At 35.6% G+C, this 25,382-nt stretch overlaps 1 protein-coding gene and 1 long non-coding RNA gene across 2 annotated transcripts; one reads left to right on the top strand and one right to left on the bottom strand.

Moving 5' to 3' along the window:
* The first annotated feature begins 12,324 nt into the window (after positions 1 to 12,324).
* Positions 12,325 to 14,888, top strand: LOC114268697 (7-deoxyloganetin glucosyltransferase-like). The gene is made up of 2 exons (XM_082921622.1): positions 12,325 to 12,972; positions 13,788 to 14,888. The coding sequence occupies exons 1-2, from the start codon at positions 12,456 to 12,458 to the stop codon at positions 14,723 to 14,725; spliced, it is 1,455 nt and encodes a 484-aa protein (XP_082777748.1). The 5' UTR covers positions 12,325 to 12,455; the 3' UTR covers positions 14,726 to 14,888.
* A 2,550-nt stretch (positions 14,889 to 17,438) lies between these two features.
* On the bottom strand, positions 17,439 to 23,456 carry LOC145822971 (uncharacterized). Its single transcript, XR_014364908.1, has 3 exons — positions 23,240 to 23,456; positions 22,960 to 23,170; positions 17,439 to 17,697 (listed from the first exon to the last, which is right to left on the bottom strand). It is a non-coding gene; the product is annotated as an uncharacterized LOC145822971 (long non-coding RNA).
* Positions 23,457 to 25,382: the final 1,926 nt, after the last annotated feature.

Here is a 25,382-nt window from a genome sequence, read left to right as displayed (position 1 = left end):
TCTTATTGATGGTCTAAAAGCAAATCTTTTGAGCATTAGTCAAATGTGTGATTCCTATCATGAAGTATTGTTTTCAAAAAATAAATGTGAAATTTTGGATAAAAAGGGAAATACTGTCTTGCATGGGGTTCGCACATCTGATAATTGCTATGGGATTGTTACTACTAATGATCTCACTTGTCACTCTGCCATCATGAGTAACATTGATTTGTGGCATCAAAGATTAGGTCACATGAACTTCAAAGACCTATCTAAGATAGCCAACAAAGAGCTTGTGAGAGGAGTACCTAAACTGGGTAAGAATCTAAACCATGTGTGTGGACCATGTCAACTTGGGAAACAAACTCGTGCCCCTCATAAGAAGGTGAACAGCTTTACAGCCAAACGGCCTCTTGAATTAGTTCACATGGACTTAATGGGACCTACTCGCACTGAAAACATCGGAGGTAAAAGACACATTTTTTTAACTGTTGATGATTTTACTCGATTTTCGTGGGTAATTTTTTTAAGGGAAAAATCTGATATGTTTGATGCTTTCCAGGCCTTAGTCCTTAAAATCCAAAATGAACAGGGTGTTTTCATTGGGCGTATCATTAGAATCCGAACTGATCATGGTCGTGAGTTTGAAAATAGTCCGTTTTCAGATTTTTGTGATATGCATGGAATTGAGCATGAATTTTCTACACCTATTACTCCACAAAAAAATGGAGTGGCTGAGAGGAAGAACAGAGTTGTTCAAGAAATGGCTAGGGTCATGCTCCTTAGTAAGAAACTTCCTCCAAAGTTTTGGGCTGAAGCCCTAAATACTGCTATTTATGTCATAAATCATCTGTATTTAAGGCCCGACACTTTACAAACTCCATATGAATTGTGGAAGGGATTGAAACCTAATGTAAAATACTTCGAAACCTTTGGAAGTAAGTGTTACATCTTCAAAGATAGAGAGCCTTTGGGCAAATTTGACTCCCGAAGTGATGAAGGTATTTTTCTAGGGTATTCAACCACCAGTAAGGCTTTTCGAGTCTATAACTTGCGAACTTCTTCTTTAATGGAATCTGTCAATGTGGTTATAAATGATACAGGGTCACCTACTCCAGCAACAAATGAGGATGACAATGGTGAGTCTCCAATCTTGGATACTGAACCACAAAATCAAGGAGAAGCTGCAGTCTAATCACAAGAATTTGTTACAACACCATCTTCACAGGTAAGTTCAAGTCCAAAGAGTGCTCAAAGGGACATCACACCTGTTGCTTCTGTCACTGTAAGTCTTGAGCTTAAACCATCAGCAAGGGTGAAACTGAATCATCCAGCTCAACAGGTGATTAGAAGTGTCTCGGATCGAATGAAAACCCGAAGACAGATTCGGGATGAGGTATCACACATGTGTTATGTTTCATTAATTGAACCTAAGAATTTTAAAGAAGCCTTGCTAGATGATAGTTAGGTCAATGCTATGCATGAAGAATTAGGTCAATTTGAACGTAACAAAGTTTGGACTCTAGTTTCCAAACCTAGAGACATGAATGTGATAGGTACCAAGTGGATCTTTAAAAATAAATTTGATGAGAATGGTACTGTGGTTAGGAACTAGGTTGGTTGCTCAAGGCTACACACAAGTTGAGGGTGTTGACTATGATGAGACGTTTGCCCCAGTTGCACATCTCGAATCTATTCGTATTTTACTTGGTGTTGCTTGTTTTCTTGGTTTCAAATTATTTCAAATGGATGTGAAAAGTGCCTTTCTGAATGTGTACTTGAAATAAGAGGCATATGTTGAGCAACCAAAAGGGTTTGAGGACCTTAAATGTCCAAATCATGTCTACAAGTTAGACAAGGCTTTGTATGGGTTGAAACAAACTCCTCGGGCTTGGTATGATAGACTTACTACTTTTCTTCTTGATAATGATTTCCAAAGGGGTAGTGTGGATAATACCTTATTTGTGAAACATACTAAGTCTCATATTCTTGTTGCTCAGATTTATGTTGATGATATTGTGTTTGGATCCACTGCTGATCATCTTGTGAAATATTTTTCGGATTGCATGACACATGAGTTTGAGATGAGCATGATGGGAGAGCTGTTTTACTTTTTGGGTCTTCAAATTAAACAGTCTCCTTCAGGTATGTTTGTGTCTCAGTCTAAGTATGCGAAAAATCTTGTGTCCAAGTTTGGTCTTGAGTCTGCCAAACATGCTCGCACTCCCATGAGCACCAGTCTTCACCTTTCCAAAGATTCTTCTGGTACTGATGTTGATCCTACCCTTTATAGGAGTATGATAGGGAGTCTTCTTTACCTCATAGCTAGTCGTCCTGATATTGCTTTCAGTGTACATGTTTGTGCCCATTACCAAGCCAGTTCTAAAGAGTTTCATCTTCTTGCTGTCAAACGCATCATTAAATATGTTAATGGGACCTTGGGGTATGGGATTTGGTTTTCTACTGATACTACAGCTGAATTTACTGGTTTTCTGATGCCGACTGGGCAGGGTGTGCGGATGATAGGAAGAGTACATCCGGGGGGTGTTTTTACCTTGGAAATAATCTGGTTTCCTGGCATAGTAAAAAGCAAAATGCCATCTCTCTTTTGACTGCTGAGGCTGAGTACATTACTGCGGGAAGTTGTTATGCACAAATGCTGTGGATAAAGCAAATGCTTCATGATTATGGGATAAAACAGAAAACTTTCACACTTTTTTGTGATAACACAAGTGCCATAAACATTTCAAAAAATCCTATCCAACACTCTCGCACCAAACACATTGACATTTGTCATCATTTTATTCGAGAGTTAGTGGAAGAGGGCCTTGTTGTTCTTGAGCATGTTCCCACTGAGCATCAAAAAGCTGATATTTTTACAAAACCCCTTGATCTTCTTCGGTTTGAGTTCCTTAGAAAGACCTTGGGTTTCATGCTCAATCACTAGAGTGTTACTTGTTCCTTGAGTAGGTGTAAGTGTTTTTCCTTATATGTGCTTGGATGCTATAATCTCATTGTCATTGATATCTGTTTTTCTTGCATCTAATTTTTTTATGTACACTACTCATGCTGCTTACAAGATCTCATTGTTCACTGTTCATAGCTCATTTTGAATGCCCATGCTCATTAACCTCATGATCTCATTCTGTACACATCCTTGAGATAAATTGTTGCAGGGGTTTCCGCACAAGTGATCAAAGTTCTCTATGGACCACTAACAGTGATTCTTGTACATTTACAGTGGAATTGACTGATACTAGTATATCATGGGTGATGTTGAGTCTCTTAACCATCTACCATTTGTTTTCACTTCCACGGTTTCTCCCCCAGTTCCTTAAAGTCTGGGCATTAGGAAAATGCTAACTCAGAGGCACCAACCAGGCCATCCTTTATGATTTCATTCTTCTCTGGTTTGGTTTCCATACTTTTGAGAGTGAATGCCACCAATGAGTGCCGACAAGAAAGAAAAAGTAAAAAAAAAAAAAGAAAGAAAGGGGACTCATTGATTGAGGGGGAGCCTTCGCATTTACTCAATAAATACCCCGTGATTCCTAGTGGTTTGACTTTTCTCTGTGTTGTTAAGTTACTCTTGTCGGAGGTCCAGCCATCCGATCACTACGAGAATTAACTCTAGCTCAGTGGACTCTCATGGATTGCACACACACACTTTATTTTGTGAGCTCTCATGTTGGATTTTGAGTTGTACATTCTCATGTAGCTTATGATCACTGATTATATTTTATCTGCTTTGCTCATGATGTCCAGTGTCATTGTTTTTTTAAAATTGCAAGTTTACCGAAGTCATGAATTGCGGATTATTTCATCTTAGTAGTCATTTTGTCTAAATGTGATCATCTACTTTTGTTTCAGGTCTCACCTCTTGATTTTGAGTTTAGTTTTTCTTTTTATTTTTTTTTTAAAAAAAAATTGTTTTTTTTCCCCCGCTCGAGCGGATACTCCCACGCTCGAGCGTGATTTTGAGCCTTGCAATAGTTTGCTCTTTGCTTTACAGTTCTGAGAAAGGTATTTTTGAGCTCGACCGTCCTTCTTCGAGCTCGAGCGGGTGTCAGCTTGCCTTGCCTCACGCTCTAGCATTAAACTTTACGCTCGAGCGGACCTATTTTGTATAAAACTCCCTCCTTCGCCTCTTCAGGTCATTTTTTCCCCTCTTCTTCAGTTTCTCAGACCTAGGGCTTGGATTGTGGTCTTTGTGTGCTCGATTCCATCTTCTTTCTTCCTCTTCCTTGCCGATTTCATCTTTGGTAAGTGTTTCCCTCCATTCTCCTCGGTTTCTTTTTGTAATTTCGGCACATATGGGGGTTGTATTTCGTTTTTTGTTGGGTATTCTATGTCTTGTTGTTCTTTCCCTTCTCTCACACACATTCACTGCGTCGTAATGGTTTTTTCTTGGTGGCTTTTATATTTTTTTATATGCTTTGTTGTATTATTAGATCTAGGGTTTATGTTTTTTTCATGCTTTTGTTGGGTTTGGGTTCGAATGTGCTAAACTGTGGGTATCTACAAGTATTGCTATGGTATCTCTTTGGTTTTGTTTTGCAAGGGTTTGGTTTCTCATTAGTGATCGCTAATGTTATTTGTTCTCCTCCTTGGTGTTTGACATTGCTATTATGCCCTACATTAGTCATTTTGTATATGAGTTGCGTCATACTGTAAGTGTCATACTTGTTTTCATTATTCTCAATCTCATTGTTACTAATGTTACTAATGTTCTGTGTTGTGCCTGTTTTGTTTTTTGGGTTTGTTTGGTTTTTGGATTTTAGTTATATCTCACATCATCATGTCTGCCCCTAAGGGTCGAAAGGCCACAGTGTCTCGTCTTGCTTTTAATACTGCTAGGTTTCAGACAGCCAAACAGGACAAATTGTTCCATAAATCTTTTGAAGCTCGAACTGTTCATCTAGAACGGAATGTCCAGCCTAACACTTTCGAGTCCATTCATATCCGTCCGTTGTTTGATCCCCTAGGTGGTGATTTGGTGTTGTCTTTTTCTAGGCGTCAAAATCTTGACTGGGTTCGAGAATTTTATTGCAATATTGGGAAAATTAGTGACATTGAGCTTTTATTCACTACTTGGGTTTGGTCAAAATCCATTGCTGTCACACCTGATCTCATTCGCAGGCTTCTTAAGATTGACCAAGTGTTCCCTAAACATTACCCTTTTCCAGTTCTAGGCCGTCCTACCTGTGATTTCAATAATGTGACTGAGATGTTATGTGGTACTTCCCGTCCTTGGCCTACGGGTGCATTGATTAAACAGTTTGAACTTCTTCCGGAGTTTAGACTGCTTAACCTTATTGTTTGTGCCAACATTCTTGTGACCACTCACTCATCCGAAATCAATCAAGAACAAGGATTTGTTTTGTTCTGTATCGCCCGTCACATGTCTATTGATCTAGCCACCTTGATTGTTAAGAAGATGATAGGTGTTTTTGGAAATAAACAGTTAGGACTTCCTTATGGTTGCATGATCAACCGTCTTTTGTCCAAGCTTGAGGTCCGTGTCTTAGAGGATGATGAGTTTGCCTTCCCCTCCCGACCGTTCACTAAAAAGACCGTGTCCCAAAGTCGTGCTCATGTTAAGGGGGAGTCTTCTCGGGCCGGCACTTCTGCAGGTACCACTGCTGGACTAGCTGAGGAGGCGAAGTTTGATGCTGCCGCAGTAGGAGGTGAGGAGGATGCTGTTCCACCTCGAGCTCTTCATGATTAGCTATAACATTTCGAGGAGGCTATGACCCGGCGGTTGGACTTTCTGGATGCACGCTTTGATGCTTTTGATGGCCGCCTTGGTCAGTTGGAGCAGACTGCATTTCAGACTACCACACAGCTGGCGCACATCACTTCCTTACTTCAGATTCAGCAGCCTCTACCTCCCCCTGATGCATGATCTTTGTGTTTTCTTCTTTGTTTCCCGGCCAAAAAGGGGGAGAGTATGGTGATACATGGTATTTTGTTTCTTGGTGATACATGGTAATTTTTGGACATTTGTGGTACATATTTTGATATTTGGATATTTTGTTCATGTTTGGATATGTTGGATACTTTGTTGATATTCGGATAGTTTGAATATTATAGTTGGTGGATACTTATCATGGTTATCTTTCTATGTATGTTTTGATATATTCTTATACAGTTCCACAAGTTTTATTTTTTCTGGTATGTTGCTAGCCTTTTCACAGGTAAATGTTGGATGAAGATTGGATGGATGGATTGATACATGGCAAGATTGTTTGATTATAGAGTTGCTTTGAGTTTTTTTTTTCTTTGTTTCTAGTCTTGTCTAGTGCGTGTGTTTAAGGACCATTGTTTAGAAAGGTTTTGTCCGGGAATTGACAAAGGGAGAGATTGTTAGGTCCCTTTATTGTCAAATCCGGACACAAAACTTTGTGTTGAACAAGTTGTAACTTTCTCTATGTTTTTGTCTTTCTCGCTCGAGCGGGACCATTGGCGCTCGAGCGGATATTGGGGTCTCTCAGTATTTTGTCAAGTCTGTAAAAATACTGGAAGGTATGATTTCATGCTCGAGCGGTTATCAAGTGCTCGAGCGGAACTCTGTTTTGTTACACGCAGATTTTGCTGAAGCCGCTTGAGCGGGCTGTTGGGCACTCAAGCGGAGATCGCGGACTCAGGTTGCCTATTTATACCTATTTAGGTTGTTTTTAGGGATTACTTTTCCTAGATCTTATTCAAGAGTCCTAGGGTTTTGTTTGAAGTTTTCTTCTGAGGTTTTTGTGAGTTTTCCTTGATGTTCCTGTGAGAGTTCTAAACTTATGAGTTGAGATTCATACATCAAGGAGTTTGTGACTTTATATTCAAGAGAGTTCTCTTTGGTGGATTTCGAAGATTCAAATGTAGAGTTTCAAAGGAGGTTGATTCTGTGCGTAGTCGTTCATTCGACAAATGAAATTGTGGATTCAACTTCAGGATAATCAATTCCGAGACGAAGGCGTGGTGAAAGAGTTACAGAAGATTCGAAGATAAATTAACTAAGTTGGGTAATTTGTATGCTATCTTTGTAATCTTTCTTTCTTCAGTAGTGGATTGATTAGTGGCGGTTCGCCCGTGATTTTTGATTACAATTGAAGGTTCTTCAATTGTGATTTTTCCACGTAAAAATCGTTTGTGTCGATTTATTGTTTATTCCGAAAAACGAACAATCTAAATCACTCTTGTACGTACTGGTTGATTTAGATTGAGTGTTTTGGAAATTTGGGATTTGGAATATCTTAATCTTGATCTAGTCACGAATCACTTAGGATTTTCATATATATATATATATATATCTGTGTTTGTGTATAGTGAACAAATCTTTAGTTGTTGCTAATGAACAGATCTACCACAGATTTGCACATATATATATGTGTGCATAACAATTTCAGATTTTTTTTTGTTTTTTTAAGTTGTTGATGATTGTTATTGATGATGATGATGATGAAACACATTGAAAACAGATTAAATTTATTTGTTATTCTTGTGTTGAACAAAATTCAAAAAAAAAAGGGGGGGGTTGGGAATTTTTCGGGGTCAGGGAAACCCCATCTTTGTTAGCGGGTGGGGGTGGGGGTGGGGAGGGGGGTGATGGGTTCCTTGCCGGGGATTGGGGGCGAGGATAGAAATTTTTTTACCTTAGGAGATCAGGGACGGGGAGTGTAATCCCTAGCCCTCAACCCAATTCGTTACCATTCCAAGTCTTGTTGGGTCATATTAGGCTTTGATTCGAACCTATTTTAATGATTCAAATCGTTTAATGTGGGTGTTTGGGAAGTGGTTATTTTTTAGGCTTTTTAGCTATTTGACTATTTTAGTAGGATATTTTAGTTTTTTATGTTTGGAAATATGGGATGAATTTTTATTTGAGTTGTTGTATTGAAAAATGTGTTTGAAATGATGGTGTTATGTAAAATGACCAAAGTGCCCATACCAAAAACAATAAAATAGAAAGGTAGCCAATAAAATAGCCTCACCCACGAGTTGCCAAACACCACCAATATGTAAAACTCATCGAGTATATAATTCCTGTAAAAAATCATATTGATCAGATATCTATAGTCATTTGATCAGATCACATTTCTGTCATAATTTATTTTAAAAATTATATGTTTCATTAATAGAAATGTGATATGATCAAGTAGCTAACGATATTCGATCAAGGTAATTTTTTGTAGGGTTGGTATAATCGACGAGCTGCACATATTGAATAATTTGTATTATTGAAATGAGGCTGGATTAGTTTGTCCAATCTGATAATGAACTGGAAAATAAAGTGAACAATAAATCACATTTATGATAATTTTACATATATTTTCTGAAAATAAAGTGAACGATTAAAGTGAAAAAGATTAAAGTGAAAAGTGTTTAAAGTGAACGATTTCAGAAAATAATGTGATTAAAGTGAACGATTAAATTTAAAGTGAACGATTAAAATAAAATAAATTATCACTTTATTTTCAGAACAATTATGGGAAATTTTTTTGAAGGTCCCTGATATTAAGATTTTACAGCATAAAGGATCCTCAATATTTTCATAATGTCTAAGATCCCTCAAGTTGATTCAGAGAAAATTGGTCCAGAGAAATTCTGGACTTCCAAAGAATTTCTCTGGATTCAACCCAGAGAAAATTCAAATTTCTCTGGGTTCAGTTTAACCAATTTTCAAACCAGAGAAAATTAATAAATTCTAGACTTTCCAAGCCAGAGAAAATTGACTACTGTGGAGCATGTTCAAGAGATCACAATTTGTGCATATAGATTTATTCTTACTATTTTTTTTTAAAAAAAAAATTGTTTTTTGGCTTTCAATTGATTTGCAATTCTGTCTAAAATTTACCTCTCATTATAACCAAAATGAGGTGTACAGTTCTAGAAACCAGATTCCTTGGTGGAGAGTAATGGTTTCCAAGGGTTCTAATGAAGTAATGAATGAAAGCAAAAGGAGTGATTGAACTCATTCTCCACTCTAATGTATTCAATACCAAAAGCTTAATTCTCTAAATAACTTTGCTCTCAAAGTTGCATTCCAGTTGAAACTCTGAGGGTGATGGTACTCTGTATTCCTCCATCTTTGTTGCCAAAGACAAGCACGCCACTGATAACAATCATCGCCCACCACTTGTCACTCTGCTTTTAATTATAATAACCAACAATCAACCAAAAAACTTTAAAATTCATAATCAAAATTGAAATTGAAATCAAACTTACATCAATAGCTTGCCTCGAAAGAAATCGGCCAAAATAAACCTAGAGAAATTTGAATTTTCTCTAGGCAATCCGTCCACCATTAACAACATATATTGTATCTTCATCCACGTCACCAAGTGGTCTCTCCTTCAACAAGAGTGATTTTTCCATCTCTGCTCTCTATCTCCACATCTTCGAAGTGGCATCCAATACTTTTAAAGATCTCTGCAGTGCTTCACATCTTCGCATATAGGCCTCATCCTTAGAACGTGCTGTTCATTTAGCAGCTTCTATAGCAGCCTTGACGGCCTCAACAGCTTTCCATTACGGCCAAGGTTCGCCGGCAGCTCCAACGTGAAATTGTTCTCCCAAATCTGCAAGACCTCGAGATTCGGGAGATCTCCGATGAACGAAGGGATTGAACCCTCGAGATTGTTGCGAAATAGATTGATTAGCATAAGGTTTTGGGAGGAGGACGTTGGCGAAGGGATGGGATTTGGGGGTAGGGTAGACGAAGTTTTTGTTCATTTGGTTGTAGGGGAGAGAGAGAGAGAGAGAGAGAGAGAGAGAGGAATCGTGGGCAAAGAGTCAAATTTCTCTGATATATGTTTAGGGACCTTAGACATCAAAAAATAATTTTGTGGATCTTTTCCATTACGAAAAGTGGGGGAGGGACCTAGACTAATTTTTCCAACAACTAATCACATTTCGGAAAATAAGAAAATAATTTTTTTTGAAAAATATTTTTAGAAAACTCTAACCAAGTAAAGTGATTGTTACCTTAAAAAGTTAAGATTCTTTAAAAGGGATTATTATTTTTTTGGATGGTGGAAGAATAATTCTTAAAAACACTTTAGATATTTTTTTTAAACTCATAATACAACATTGTTATTAAAGTTTAAAAATTAAACTTATTTTTTAAATTTAATAATATAATTACTAAGTTTGTAAAGCACGTCTAAAAAAATAAATTTATATATTATTTTCATTTTTATTATAATATACACGGCGGTGCTGCAAGTTGACCGTTGTTTCATTAGCTGCATAACTGTGTTTGCGTGACATGTTTGATAACGTCTTTTCCACACATTGACAATTTTAACATAATAAGATTAAAGAATCATTTGATTTGACCAGTGTGAGTCTACATACACAGAATGTGAACCAGGTCTCGGTCAGAATTTCGGATATGTCGACGACGCCGACTAACGTGTGTGAATAAAGTTTCGGTTATATTACATCTATTAATTAATATATTAATTAATGTATTAATATTTATTATAATATTATCATTTTGAAATTATAACTTCACTTATTATAATTACAAAATTGTAAAATTTTTAAAACTCTAATGTATCATTCGTTAATTGTATATTAACAGATGATATAACATAATTTTAAAAATTTTAAATTTTTATAATTTATATAATGGGTAAATATCATAGTTTTAAAATGATAATATTATAACATATGTTGGTACACTAATTAGTGTACTAATTAATATGGGTAGCACCACCTCAAAAAATTAGATCTAATTTTTAGAGCAAGTAATGTGAGAATCAATTACGGTATTAAATGTGACACTCTCTTTTATATATTTTCTAATCATCAATCAATTATATCACTTAAATATCATTTAGTTTAGAAAATGAGTTCAAAAAGTAGACTATTATATCATTTTTGTAAAGGTTTTTATTTATTTATTTATTTTTTATTTCCACATAAAAATATTTAATAGAGTGACATAATAATTTATAATAATTTTTTAATTTTTTAGTTAAAAAAAAGTCCCCAGAGGAGACCTGAGTATTAATATTTTGATTAAAAAATTAAACATGCTTTTCAGAATACGACACTACATTAAAATATGTAAGTAAAATTTTTTTCTTATTTATTTTATAATTATTAACCAATTATCATGATTGCACCTGTACATTTTTTTTTTTTTAATGAATACCCCGTTAGCACATATGTCGTTTTCGGTCTAATAGTCGGCAAAGATTTTTTTAAATAAAGAGAACAATATACAAACTTTTATTGTTTAAATTAATTTTTTAGATATAATAATATGTAAGTAATATAATTGGCTAATAATTAGTACATATATATAAAAGAGTGTTACCTTTAAAATTCTAGGGAGCCTTATTTATAAGTCTTTTTTCGGACATTTATGCTATGTTAAGTCCTGTATAATTTTTTATAGAGTTTCAAGTCCTATTCAGATAGGAATGTATTCCACAAGATCCTATGAGTTGTACATAAATGGTATTAAGTTTGCGAAACATAATGTGACACGTTACGTTACGTTACGTTTATGTAGGTGTCACGTTACGTTACATTTATGTAGGTGTCACATCACGTTACGTTTATGTAAGTGTCACGTTACGTTTCGCAAATTTAATCTATGGTAACATTCAATTTGCTATATTAAAAATTAAATGTTACAATAGAAAGTAACATTTTCACATTCAATTAAAAAAAATCAAAAACCTAATAAGTTTGCGAAATGTGATAACATTCAATTTGCAATATAGGAAATTGAATGATACCATAGAAAGTAACATTTTTACATTCAATTAAAAAAATAAAAAACGTAGCAAGCTTGCGAAACGTAACGTGTTACGTTACGTTTACGTAGGTGTCACGTTACGTTACATTTACGTAGGTGTAAAACGTGTCAACAAACTTTACACAGGACTTATGGGAACATAAGTTTTTTTGTAGGACCATATGTAGCATAAGTCTCCCTAATAGGACTTATAAATAATTTTTTCAAAATTATAATTGATTGTCACATCACTAAACTTAAAAATTAAATATAATTTTTAGGAAAATGATCCCCTCAAGTCTAGATTTTGAACTGAAAGGCGTTATTTGGGTTCGTGAGGCCCCCTATAGGTTCCATTTCGATGACCTGAACCGCTCATTTTGTCATGCATTTCGGGTATTTCGTTTACAACAAAAATTAAATCAATTCGATAATTATAACTTGTTCAATTTTTTATTAAGAAAATAAACAACAATGATAAAAAAATATTATCTTTGATATTCTAACTAATTATCACATCACTAAACTTAAAAATTTAATATAATTTTTGATCATAAATAAAAATATATATATATATTTTTTTTAATGTGCGACTGCCCACTCCGCACCACGTGCGTAGACATGTAACCCAGTTGCTGTTTATGGGGCTATAAAACAAAACAGAACCATAATGTGTGATTCATAATAAGCAATTTATAATATCCCAATTGAGAGGAGAGGAGGAGGAGAGAGAATGGGTTCGATGGGCAAGTTAGAAAAACCTCATGCAGTTTGTATACCATACCCAGCTCAAGGCCACATCAACCCCATGCTCAAACTCTCCAAACTCCTCCACCAGAGAGGCTTTCACATCACCTTTGTCAACACTGAGTTCAACCACAAACGCCTCCTCAAATCTCGGGGCCCCGACTCTCTCAACGGGCTCTCTTCCTTCAGGTTCGAAACCATACCCGATGGGCTCCCCGAGTGCGATGCCGATGCAACCCAACACATCCCATCACTGTGCGAGTCCACCAGAAAACACTGCTTAGCTCCTTTTAAAGACCTTCTTTCGAAGCTAAACGACACCGCTTCGTCGAACGTCCCGCCGGTGACTTGCATAGTCTCCGATGGGGTTATGAGCTTCACTGTGGATGCTGCTGAAGAATTGGGCATTCCTGAAGTTCTTTTCTGGACAACTAGTGCTTGTGGGTTCATGGGTTATGAACAGTATCGTAATCTTATCGATAAGAGTTATATTCCACTTGAAGGTATTATTAATTCAATTAATATGGATATTAATATAATTAAATGTATACATTACATGCACAAATATACATGTACATACATTCAAGCATGCTAGATCAACACCTTTTTTTTATTAATTAAAAAAATTCATATATAAATTTTTTGCGATGATGACACATAGCTCTAACCAAAACAGTAATGACGTGATTAGGTATATAAATAAAAAGATCAAAACATTAAATCTATGGGTAAGTTTCACTTATTAGACTTCCTTTAGTGTTCTTGTTTTAAAGTTTTAAATATTTTTGTAATTTTTATACGTGTGTAAATTTTTTTATATAAAGTTGTATTTACATCTAATTATTTTTTATTTTATTTTAATTAGATTGACAACACGTCTTCTCTCATCTAAAGTAGATTAATTTCTCTATCACATGATGGGTCAGTAGTTTGATCTCAAAGTCAATAAAAAATTTGAGAATTTACATGATTACACACACAAAAAAAAATAAAAATAAAAACAAAATTGAGAGAGTAGAGAAATAAATTTAAAAAAGATATTATGAGTCTGCATCTGTACTCCTAGAAAAGTGTGGCAAGTGTGGACATTTACTCCTATACTATCTATATTTACCTTTACTAATTGAATAATGTTCGGGATTTTAAAAGTTTATTATTATTATTTTTTAAATATTTTATATGAGTGTAAAATTTATATGAGTTTTATATAATATAAGTTTTATTTATATAAGATATTTGATAAAAAATTTGATAAATTTTTTTTCAATACAATATCGTAAGTTTGGTGCTGATATTATTTTTTTGGGGTGATGTGCAGATAAGAGTTGCATAACCAATGGGTATTTGGATACGGTTATCGATTGGATACCTGGTATGAAAGATATACGTTTGAAGGATTTACCAAGTTTTCTTCGAACCACAGACCTAAGCGATTTTATGATTGATTTTGTGTGTGGGGAAACTGAGAGAGCTCGCAGAGGCTCTGCCATTATTTTCAATACATTTGAGAAATTGGAACATAACGTTTTGGAGGCTCTTTCATCTATGTTCCCCCCAGTCTACACCATTGGACCTTTACACTTATTAATGAATCAAATCAACGATGATAGTCTAAAGTTCATAGGATCAAATCTGTGGAAAGAAGAACCCGAGTGCCTCGAATGGCTCGATACAAAAGGACCCAACTCTGTTGTTTATGTGAACTTTGGAAGCATCACTGTCATGACACCAAACCAAATGGTTGAGTTTGCTTGGGGACTTGCTAATAGCAACCAGACCTTTTTGTGGGTAATAAGACCTGATCTTGTCACTGGCGACTTGGCTGTTCTTCCACCAGAATTCATGGAAGCAACAAAAGAAAGAGGTTTATTGGCAAGTTGGTGCCCCCAAGAGCAAGTTCTTGAACACCCGTCTATTGGAGGGTTTTTAACTCACTCTGGGTGGAACTCTACACTTGAAAGCATTTCGAGCGGAGTTCCAATGGTCTGTTGGCCATTTTTCGCGGAGCAACAAACAAATTGTTGGCACTGTTGCACCCAATGGGGCATAGGGATGGAGATAGATAATGATGTTAAGAAAGATGAAGTTGAGAGCCTTGTGAGAGAGTTGATGGTTGGAGAGAAAGGGAAGGAGATGAAGAAAAAGGCTATGGAGTGGAAGAGATTGGCTCTAGAGGCCACTGAGAGTTCATCTGGTTCATCTTTCTTGAATCTAGACAAGTTGGTCAACCAAGTTCTTCTCTCTCCAAGACATTAGCATTAGGTTAATTGCGCTGAACCAAGTTTACAATTGTCTCTACTATCTTTTCAATTTATTGTCTTGTTTTTGGTTGTGTTGCGTTGATTTTTAATTTTATTTTAATTTTTTTTGTTTGTTATTGAGATTAAGATAAGAATAAACCAAAAAATTATCTTTTGTATATTTTTTTGTGGTTGATTTGGTTATTTTGTCGTTGTTCAGAGAGGTCTTATAGAACGAAAAAAATTTGAAGTCATGATGACAATTATAGTAAGTTTTCTTGTTCATGTCATGCAAGTTTTTTTTTTTTGGCGCCGTCGGAAGGTACTGTTTTGGATGCAAGAAAATTGGTGGAACTCCAATTGAAAATGAATGATGAGTCTTAGCATAAAGCTTTTGAAGTCCTCAAGCAGAACTTATGGGAACTGCCGTGGTCAAATTTCAGTTTATCTCTTATCAACATTCGGTTCAAATCAACTGTTTAAATTTTTTGAATTCAATTTTATAAAATTTAATTTTTTTATTTTTTTGTAAAATTTTAAAAATATTTTATGCAAATTTTTTACATTTTAAATAGTATAAATGACAAATACACCCCCAAGATTTGATTCGGATACGAATCGCCCCTGTGATTTTGAAAATTAGATTCCACCCCTAAGGTTTCTAATTTTATAACAAAATGTCCTTATTAATAAATCATCAAGTCAATTAACAATTTTTAGTAATGTTAAAAATATGTTTCAATTAATAATTTAGGTAATTTTATTTTGTATAGGAGAGCAATTATGAATTTCATTTTTTTAGTTAATTCTGTTAAATAAAAAATTCTAATAAGGAGGCATTTGTAATATTTCAAATTACAAGGGGCAATCTGTATTTTAAGCAAATCTCAAGGGATGTATTTGTAATTTATCGTTTTAAATACACTTAATATAAATACAATTAAAAAGTATAATATTTGTAAAAAAAATCTTTTAAAAATTTATTAAATACCAAAAGATATGAAAATTTAGTACATTTTTGTATTCTTGTGTATTTACTAATTTTTTAAAATATTTTTTTTTATAAATATTTTACCTTTTAGTTACATCTAGGTTAGGTCTATCTAGAAAATAAAAAAATTGCTTAAATTATTAAAAAAAATTCATAAAAAAAAATATGAAAAAAAAAAAATCAATTTTCAAAAAATTATATTAAAAAAGGTTGAAAAGTCAGGCTCCTAGATGGAATAAAATATAATGGGGCAAATTATACTTTGAATCTAAAATGGACGAAAATGTCAGGCATATAATGAGATTATATATGTATAAAATTTTATTTTTTCGTTTAACAGTGTACTTTAATTTACAAATTATATATAAAAAAAATATATGATATAAACTAGAGAGTGCCAATTAAGATTGCTCAACTTCTATTAATATATGGAACCACTCCCGGAATGAATCTTTACCCTTGCATCTAAATTCTAGTTAATTTTAAAGAATAGATTTTTATTTTTATTTTTTATATAGTCCTTTTGGTCAGCAAAAAGTCTCAGCACCAAAATAATAATAATAATAATAATAATAACAACAACAACAAGAAGAGAGAAAGAAGTTATTCAAAACTTTAGATTTATGATTTTGATTTGATTTGATTTTTTTTTTATTGTGGGGCCACTCTGTGAATGAATATTTACTTTAAATTTTAAGGATAAATTACACTAATATCTCTTGAGGTTTTGACTTAATACAGATACCCTCTACACGTTTAATAAATTATACTCACTTCAAGAATTTTCATTTTTGGCACCTAAATTTTTAATCGCCAAAAGTCAATATTTAGTCGCCGATGGGCTTTACCGACCAAATTTTTTGGTCGTAAAATTAGTAGCCGAAGAGTAATCGGGAAAGCTACTTGGCAACTAAGCTTATTTTAGTTGCCAAATGTATTCTTTTGCCGACTACAAGTGTTTAGTCGCCAAAAGGTTAAAAAATTAATTAAATAATACATTTTCGCTGACCAATTTTTTTGTCGCCAAAAGCCTCAATTATTGTTAACGACCAAAGATTTAATCGCGGAAAAAGTTTTAGTTACTAAATTTATTAGTCGCCTAAAGTAAATGCTAATATTTTGGCTACTAAAATTTTAGTTGCCTAAAGTCAAACTTTTTTGCTACTAAAATTTTAGGTGACAAATAGTATTTGTTTTGGCTATTAAAATTTTAGTCGCCTAAAGTCAAACTTTTTTTTCTACTAAAATTTTAGTCGGCAAATAGTATTTGTTTTGGCTGCTAAAAGTTTAGTCGCCTAAACTCTCACATTTTTTGTTACTAAAATTTTAGTCGGCAAAAGTGTTTTTATTCATCAGCTTTTGTTTTCAGCTACAAAATATTTTAGTTGCCAAATGTTTGATTTTCTTTTGGCTACAAAACTTTTAGTAGCCAAATATTTGATTTTCTTTTAGCTACACAACTTTTAGTCACCAAATGTTTGATTTTCTTTTGGCTATAAAACATTTAGTTGCCAAATGTTTGATTTTCTTTTGGCTACAAAATGTTTAGTCACCAAATGTTTGAACCTTTTTTTTTTTTTTTTTTGGCTACAAAATGTTTAGTCGGCAAACACATAATATTATGTTTTATTGCAAATATTATAATGTGTCCATAACCTGTCTGTATTCCATGCAACCTGTAATACATATATAAATAAAATGATACCTAAACTATTAATCATTCCACAATCTGTATCCGTATACAAAAAATAAATAACTTTAATTGTCCAAGTACATACAAACCAACTATTGTCCAAACTAAAATAATAATTTCATACAAAATATAAAATCATACAAAAAGCAAAGCCCACCATATACAAAAATTACATTTACTACCATATGAAATGACCATTTGACATGGTACAAATTAACATCGTAATCTGTACCACGACAAAAAATCATATATATGTACAGCGACAAAAGGTGATCTATGTACCATGCCAGTAATTATCTGTTGGCTGCAAAAAAATTTCTGTGTCAGTAATAGTTAACTGCACAAAAGTTGGGGACGACAATAGTATTATATTACTTCTATACAAAAGTACAATTTCTTCTCCATACACCAAAATATTTCTCTGAAAGTCCACGCAACAAAGTCATCTACAAAAAAAAAAAAAAAAAAAAAAAAAAAAAAAAAAAAGAATTGGACCAAAAAATGCCTAATTTCATGAATGAATTTGGCAACAAGTGACAAATAACATATCAAAGAAGCAACCTCCCATGATGAATCAATTATCAGTCTTTCTATAGTCTTTCTAAAGTCTTTTGTTATAAGGAACATTGTTAAATGCAGAACAATCATTACTAAATCTTTCATTACTAACATAAAGCTCATGTAACAATCTTTTATTTGTATGCAACATGTATCCAAATTCTGTGGCTAAACCAATATCACAGCCCAATGTGAATAGAAAATATTCTTTTTACCAACTTCCTCATTATTTGTTTGCAAAAAGCACTTGAATCATTAGATTGGATATAAAACCATCCCTACTTATTAATGTCTGTCAATGCCATTTCATTCAGGATATTAAAACATGTGAAAAAAATAATAACAAAAATAAAGTTCAATCATAAAAGGAAATATGTAGAAATGTATGTTGAGACACCTATAAATGATTCATCAAAGAAAGAATACTTGATATCTCATGAAGCATATAGCCTCAGAAACACCATTCACAGTTTGATACTTGTATGAAAGCTTAAATATAATATAACCCACTTGTGTATGTTCAAGAAATTAATATAATATAACAAGGCGTAAACTGAGTTAATATTGGTTTCTGAATATTTTTCCCAAAACTTCCCATTACTATACATCTCCAATACATTTCGTCAGTTGTCACAAGTCCTATTTGTCATGGGGAAGTTGCCCGTGAGAGTCACACGGAGGTTCGGCGGCTATTTTGAAGTTTCGCCCTCGAAACGCCCTTGTTCGACTAAGTTTTGTGCGTATTCGGGTCAAACTCCAAGCCTGCGGATCCGAATTACAATTCGTTAGTTCTCACAAGTCCTATTTGTCATGGAAAAACTGTCTGTGTGAGCCACATGACAGTTTGGGGGCTGTTTTGAATTTTCGGCCCTGAAACGCCATTTTTCGACTAAGTTTTGGGCGTATTCAGCTCTAACTACCAACCTACGGGTCTGAATAACATTCCGTCAGTTGTCACACGTCATATTTGGCCTGGGGAAGCTGCTCGTGTCAGCCACACGGCAATTCGGGGGCTGTTTTGAATTTTTGCCCCTAAAACACCATTTTTTGACTAAGTTTTGGACGTATTCGGCTCTAAATCCCAACCTACGGGTCCGAATAACATTCCGTCAGTTGTCAGAAGTCATATTTGGCATAGGAAAGCTGTTCGTGTCGGCCACATGGCGGTTCAAGGGCTATTTTGAATTTTCAGCCCCGAAACGCCCTTTTTCGACTAAGTTTTGGGCGTATTCAGCTCTAAATCCCAACCTACGGGTCCGAATAACATCCCTTCAGTTGTCACAAGTCATATTTGGCATAGGGAAGCTACTCGTGTCAGCCACGCAGCGGTTCGGGGGCTGTTTTGAATTTTCGTCCCCGAAACGCCCTTTTTCGACTAAGTTTTGTGCGTATTCGGGTCAAACCCCAAGCCTACGGGTCCGAATTACATTCCGTCAGTTCTCACAAGTCTTATTTTTCATGGAAAAACTGTCCGTGTGAGCCACAAGGCGGTTCGGGAGCTGTTTTGAATTTTTGCCTCCGAAATGTCCTTTTTCGACTAAGTTTTGGGCATATTTGGCTCTAAATCCTAACATACGGGTCCAAATAACATTCCGTCAGTTGTCACAAGTCATATTTGGCATGGGAAAGCTGTTCATATCGGCCACATGGCGGTTAAAGGACTGTTTTGAGTTTTCAGCCCCGAAACGCCCTTTTTCGACTAAGTCTATGGCGTATTCGACTCTAAATCCCAACTTACGGGTCCGAATAACATTCCGTCTGTTGTCATAAGTCATATTTGGCATGGGGAAGCTGCCTGTGTCAGCCATACGGCGGTTCGGGGGCTGTTTTGAATTTTCAGTCTCGAAACGTCCTTTTTCGACTAAGTTTAGGGCGTATTCGGCTCTAACTCCCTACTTACGGGTCCGAATTACATTCCGTTAGTTCTCACAAGTCCTATTTGTCATGGGGAACCTGTCCGCGTGACTCGGTTCAGGGGCTCTTATGAATTGTCGCCCCCGAAACACCCTTTTTCGATTATGTCTAGGGCGTATTCGACTCTAACTCCCTACATACGGGTTCGAATTACATTCCGTCAGTTCTCACAAGTCCTATTTGTCATGGGGAACCTATCCATGTGACTCACACAGTGGTTCGGGGGCTGTTATGAATTTTCGCTCCCAAAACGCTCTTTTTCGTCTAAGTTTAGGGCGTTTTCGGCTCTAACTCCGTACTTACGAGTGCGAATTACATTCCGTCAGTTCTCGGAAGTCCTATTTGTCATGGGGAAACTGTCCGTGTGAGTCACACGGTGGTTCGGGGGCTGCTATGAATTTTCGCCCCCGAAACGCTCTTTTTCGACTAAGTTTAGGGTGTATTCGGCTTTAACTCCCTACTTACGGGTCCGAATTACATTCCGTCAGTTCTCACAAGTCCTATTTGTTATGGGGAACCTATCCATATGACTCACACAGTGGTTCCGGGGCTGTTATGAATTTTCGTCCCTGAAACGCTCTTTTTTGTCTAAGTTTAGGGCGTTTTCGGCTCTAACTCCGTACTTACGGGTCCGAATTACATTCCGTCAGTTCTCAGAAGTCCTATTTGTCATGGGGAAACTATGCATGTGAGTCACAGGGTGGTTTGGGGGCTGTTTTGAATTTTCGCCAACGAAAAGCTCTTTTTCGACTAAGTTTGGGTGTATTCGGCTCTAACTCCCTACTTACGGGTCCGAATTACATTCCGTCAGTTCTCACAAGTCCTATTTGTCATGGGAAAACTGTCCGTGTGAGTCACACGGTGGTTTGGGGGTTGTTTTGAATTTTTACCTCCGAAACGCTCTTTTTCGACTAAGTGTAGGGCGTTTTCGGCTATAACTCCCTACTTACGGGTCCGAATTACATTCCATTAGTTCTCACAAGTCCTATTTGTCATGGGAAAACTGTTCGTGTGAGTAACATGGTGGTTTGGGGGCTGTTTTGATATGGACAATAAATTTTTATCTGAGATCATAATTATATTTGTTTCTGTTTCTCTAAGCAATCACGCTAAAGACATATCCTGCTGAGCTCTCCCTCACTGCTTGGATATGCCTATTAGGAACAGCTCAGGGAGCCATAGTGGCGCTTATAATGGAGAGGGAAAATGCTAGCGTCTGGTCTATAAGCTGGGACACCAAACTCCTGACAACTTTTTGTTCTCATGACATGGGAGAACCAGCTTTTGCCAAAAATGGTAATATTCTACAGCTCTTTGTTTTAAAATGTATATATGCAGGGCATAGTTTGCTCGGCACTCACTTATTACATTCAAGGAGTAATAATGGAGATGGAATTTCAAGATAAGCAAACAACCAAACAGCACCAGCTAAGCAAACAATGGATCAAGATAACAATGGAGATGGAATTTAATGTCATGAGATCGTCACCATCAATGCATCTAACAAAGGAACCATGATCATAGAGGTACAAAAGTATGATAAAGGAAACCAGACCATAGCCTAGCTTATGTGTTTTCTGAAGTTAACAAGTTTAGACAATTCACGGCTATAAAAACAGTAGTAGACCTCATTTTCTGAAGCATCTTCTTTTGAATAAATTGGTTATTAATAGTATGATGCAGACCATGAGGGCCAAAGAAGAAGAAATTTTTTTTTTTGAAGATTTAGTCCACTTTAAAAACTGGTTCAACCATGAAGCTTAATGGATTTGAAGAGTTTATAAAAAGTTATATTTATACGTTTTGGGCATTTTGGTAATTCAATTACTTAGCTCCAAGGCAATCTCCTGGTTAAGTTGCTAGTGTTGAGCTATTTGTCTACCACTACTGAGCTACTTGCAACTTAATGGGTAACTTACCTCTTAATTAACCATTAAGTAACCTACTGGTGTTTGAATCCACAAAATCCTATATAAAGAAGTGCAAATTTACTTGTTCCAACAATGCAAGACACCTCAACCCTTTGTTCTTTCTTTACTTTTACAAAATGCTTTATGAACCTCACAAACGAAAGCAGTTTACACTTTGCTACATCTATCAATGAGTCATAACTGAAATCCAAATTTCTGCATTTCAAAATCCCTCAGATAATTGCACAAGGAAACCTTCCAAAGCATCTGACTAACAGAATCCTAAATAGTCAACAGTTTAAAGCATGTCACACTTCCTCTTATCTGTTTTTCCCATTTCCAATTACAGTCATCAATCATCTTTCATTCCCTACCTTACCAAACATATACACAGATAAAGGTTTAAAACACAAAAACTCATATAGCAAAAGGTTTAAAACACAGTAAAAGTTCAATGGAATTTTAGAAACTTATAGAAGGAATTTTAGAGACAAGGTAAGAAAATAGGTCAGAGATAAGGTGTCAAAGAAAAAGACTTCTAGATGGCATTGTTTACAATTCACAAAGAACCATCCAAAGTTAGAATTGTAAAGTTAGATTTCAAAACTCACGCAACAATTAATTCAAGCAACAACTCAATAAGGATTAGAAAGAAACACTTGGATCAGCACACAAGAAAATTATAAATCCTGAGAAGCTTTATATATAAATGACCCAATATCTAGACTAAAGTAAGTGGAAACCAGTCCTCAAAACCTCTTTATGACATTTTTACATACACTTGGTGAGCATACTCCTTCAAGATGATTTGATTCTTGAAAATACTCATAGCAACAGATTTGATTCTTTTCAAGATGCAGAGAATATGAATGAGGCAGTTGAGACCACCCTAGGTCTAGCAAAGTGCAACACTGAGTGCTACTATGACACCATCAACAATTTAATCAAGAACTTCCATTTACAAAGATGAAATATACCATATTCAATATCTTAAATTTCAATACATCTACCTAGTACCTGTTTATTCAATTGGCAGCTAACCACGACAGCTAAAATTCAATAAACTCATCACTAATTGGTACTATAACAACCATAAATTCAATTTTGGTGTCCCAATTTCAACTCTACATAAATAAGAACTGAGTGTTGCATCCAAAAAAAGATCAAAGTAGAAGAGAACTTACTGAAGAGAAGCTTGTCCAAGCTCTCATTAGCTACATACTCATACACAAGCAGTTTCTCCGCACCGTGCGCACAATACCCCAACAAATTGACAACATTGCGGTGCTACACGCGAGCCAACAGCTTGGCCTCGTTCTTGAACTCATTCTTCCCCTGATTCAAGCTCTGCGACAGCTTCTTCACCGCAATTTCTCCCCCATCATTCAACCTTCCCTACATCTCCAAAACCCTAACAATCACATACAAATCCACACACACACACACACATATATATATACATACATCGGTCTCGCCGTTAATGGATAGACAGATATACGACTATAGAGAGATTTTAGAGAGAGAAAATAGGGCAAATCTAGGTGAATCGGTGGTCTGGTTGCCCGCGACCGCTAGGAGGAGCGGCGGAGGCGCGGCTGGTGGAGGGCGGGGAGAGAGGGAGGGGAGAGGAGCAATGGAGAGGGAGAGGGAGAGGGAGAGAGAGAGACACAAGTGTTGGTTTGTTGTTTGGAAACCAAGTAAATCTATATATTACACCATTAGCGACTAAAATTTAATCGCCAATTAATTTATAAAATGCTCCAAAATTTAAAAAATCCCTCCAAATATTTTATTTTTTGGCACTTAAAATTTATTTTTGTCACTGAAAGTAAGTTTTTGATCGCCAAAGATAAAAAATATTTCTTTATTTCTATTCGGCCACGAAATGATTTTAGTAGTCAAAAATCAATATACAGCGACTAAATTTTTTTTGTCGCTAAAAGTAAGTTTTTGGCGACTAAAACTTTAGTCGCCAAAGAGAAAAAATAATTTTTTTATTTTCCATTCGGGGACTAAATATTTTAGTAACCAAAAATCAATATACGTCGAGTAAATTTTTTTTGTCACTGACAGTAAGTTTTTGGCGACTAAAACTTTAGTCGCCAAAGAGAAAAAATAATTTTTTTATTTTTCATTCGGCGACTAAATATTTTAGTAGCCAAAAGTCAATATACAGCGACTAATTTTTTTTTTATCGCAAATTCTTGCATTTTGTAATGAATATACCCCAACTAAAAAAAATTAGTAGCTAAATATTTTACTTTTGGCGACTAAAATAATTTTAGTCACCAATTCCATAACTTTTGGCGACTAAATTTTTTTTAGTCGCCAATTTTAGTCACCAAAGGTGCATTTTGTTGTAGTGCACCCCCTGTAAGTGTTTTTTGTTTAACCCAAGTGATAGTTAGCTTGTTTTTTTGAGTTATTCTGTTTGTTTTCTTTTAGTTTTGATTTGGTTCTCTTTAAAACAAAACAAGATCTCTTTCATCAAAAGTATTAGAGACTCTCTTCTAGTTCCATTTTGAAGCATGGAAATGGATATCAATTCATGTTCCATGAGCACAGAAAAAAGTCTCTAATTCCTTTTTTCAATGATGCAACCTCTTGTTTCCAAGGCTTTTGCATAAAATGATTCTCATTAACCTATTCTCTCTAATTCGAGTACTCATTTATTCTTGTTTACTATGAGATGTAGTATGTTTGAGCCGTTTCTTCATTTGAAGTTTCTAGCTTTAATTCTCATTTTTGCCACCTCTAAGATCATCATGCAAAAGCCTTTGATGGTTGATGATTTAGGAAGCAAATCTACCTCTTCCTTGAGCATCTTCATGATAGAAAGGTGTAGAAAGGACAAATATCTTTTGGAAACATTATGTCTACACTGTTATTATCTCACTATACAAAATAGGTTTTTTGGTTGAAATTGAAGCACGACTGTCTTTTATTGGACTTGGTCGAGCCTTATCTTGGAACGGCCAGGCCTCAAAGTGGACAAACATAGTGCTGTCGTTGGCAAAATAGAGAAGTGGCTAAGGGTAAAACAGAGCAGTTCTCCCAAAGGAAGATAGAGCAATTTCTAGAGAATATTCTCATTTGCACGCGTGTGGTCCTTGTTAGGAATGGCAACGAGGCAGGCGGGACGGGACGGGGCGGGGTGGGGCTGATGATCACACTCCTCATCCCCGATCCTTGATGGTGGAAATTTTCCGATCCCCGGCCCCAATCCACGATGGGGAACCTATCACCGCCCCCGTCCTCGCCCCCCTAACGGGGATCGGGTTTCCCCGATCCCGAAAATTCTCTAGCCAAAAAAAAAACAGCTCAAAAAAATATAAGAATTCATCAACAACAACAACATCATCAACAAAAATATAAGGTCCAACATCCTAGCAGGAATAACTCGATCATACCATTCCTCTCATTCAGGCCTCAAGGTGGGCTAATAACGGCGGAGTTGACTCAACCTCCAGCTTCCCCAGTCAAGGTCACCCTCATAAAAAAGGCAATGATCCTTTAGACGCGGGTATAAGGCAGGAAGCTAAGCACGGGCTTCCCTGAAAATAGGTCCAAGCACGTATTCTCCTTGAGCATGATGACGAGGAATAAG

The sequence above is a fragment of the Camellia sinensis genome, chromosome 3 (genome assembly GCF_055761805.1).
Source record: "Camellia sinensis isolate YWXY chromosome 3, ASM5576180v1, whole genome shotgun sequence".
Lineage (NCBI taxonomy): Eukaryota > Viridiplantae > Streptophyta > Magnoliopsida > Ericales > Theaceae > Camellia > Camellia sinensis.
This window is presented reverse-complemented; position numbering and strand designations above follow the sequence as displayed.

Excerpts from the sequence above, each read along its gene's own strand:
- LOC114268697 (XM_082921622.1), top strand. The coding sequence starts at position 12,456 with ATGGGTTCGATGGGCAAGTTAGAAAAACCTCATGCAGTTTGTATACCA. Across the intron at positions 12,973-13,787 it reads GAGTTATATTCCACTTGAAG|ATAAGAGTTGCATAACCAAT; the intron begins GTATTATTAATT and ends GGTGATGTGCAG.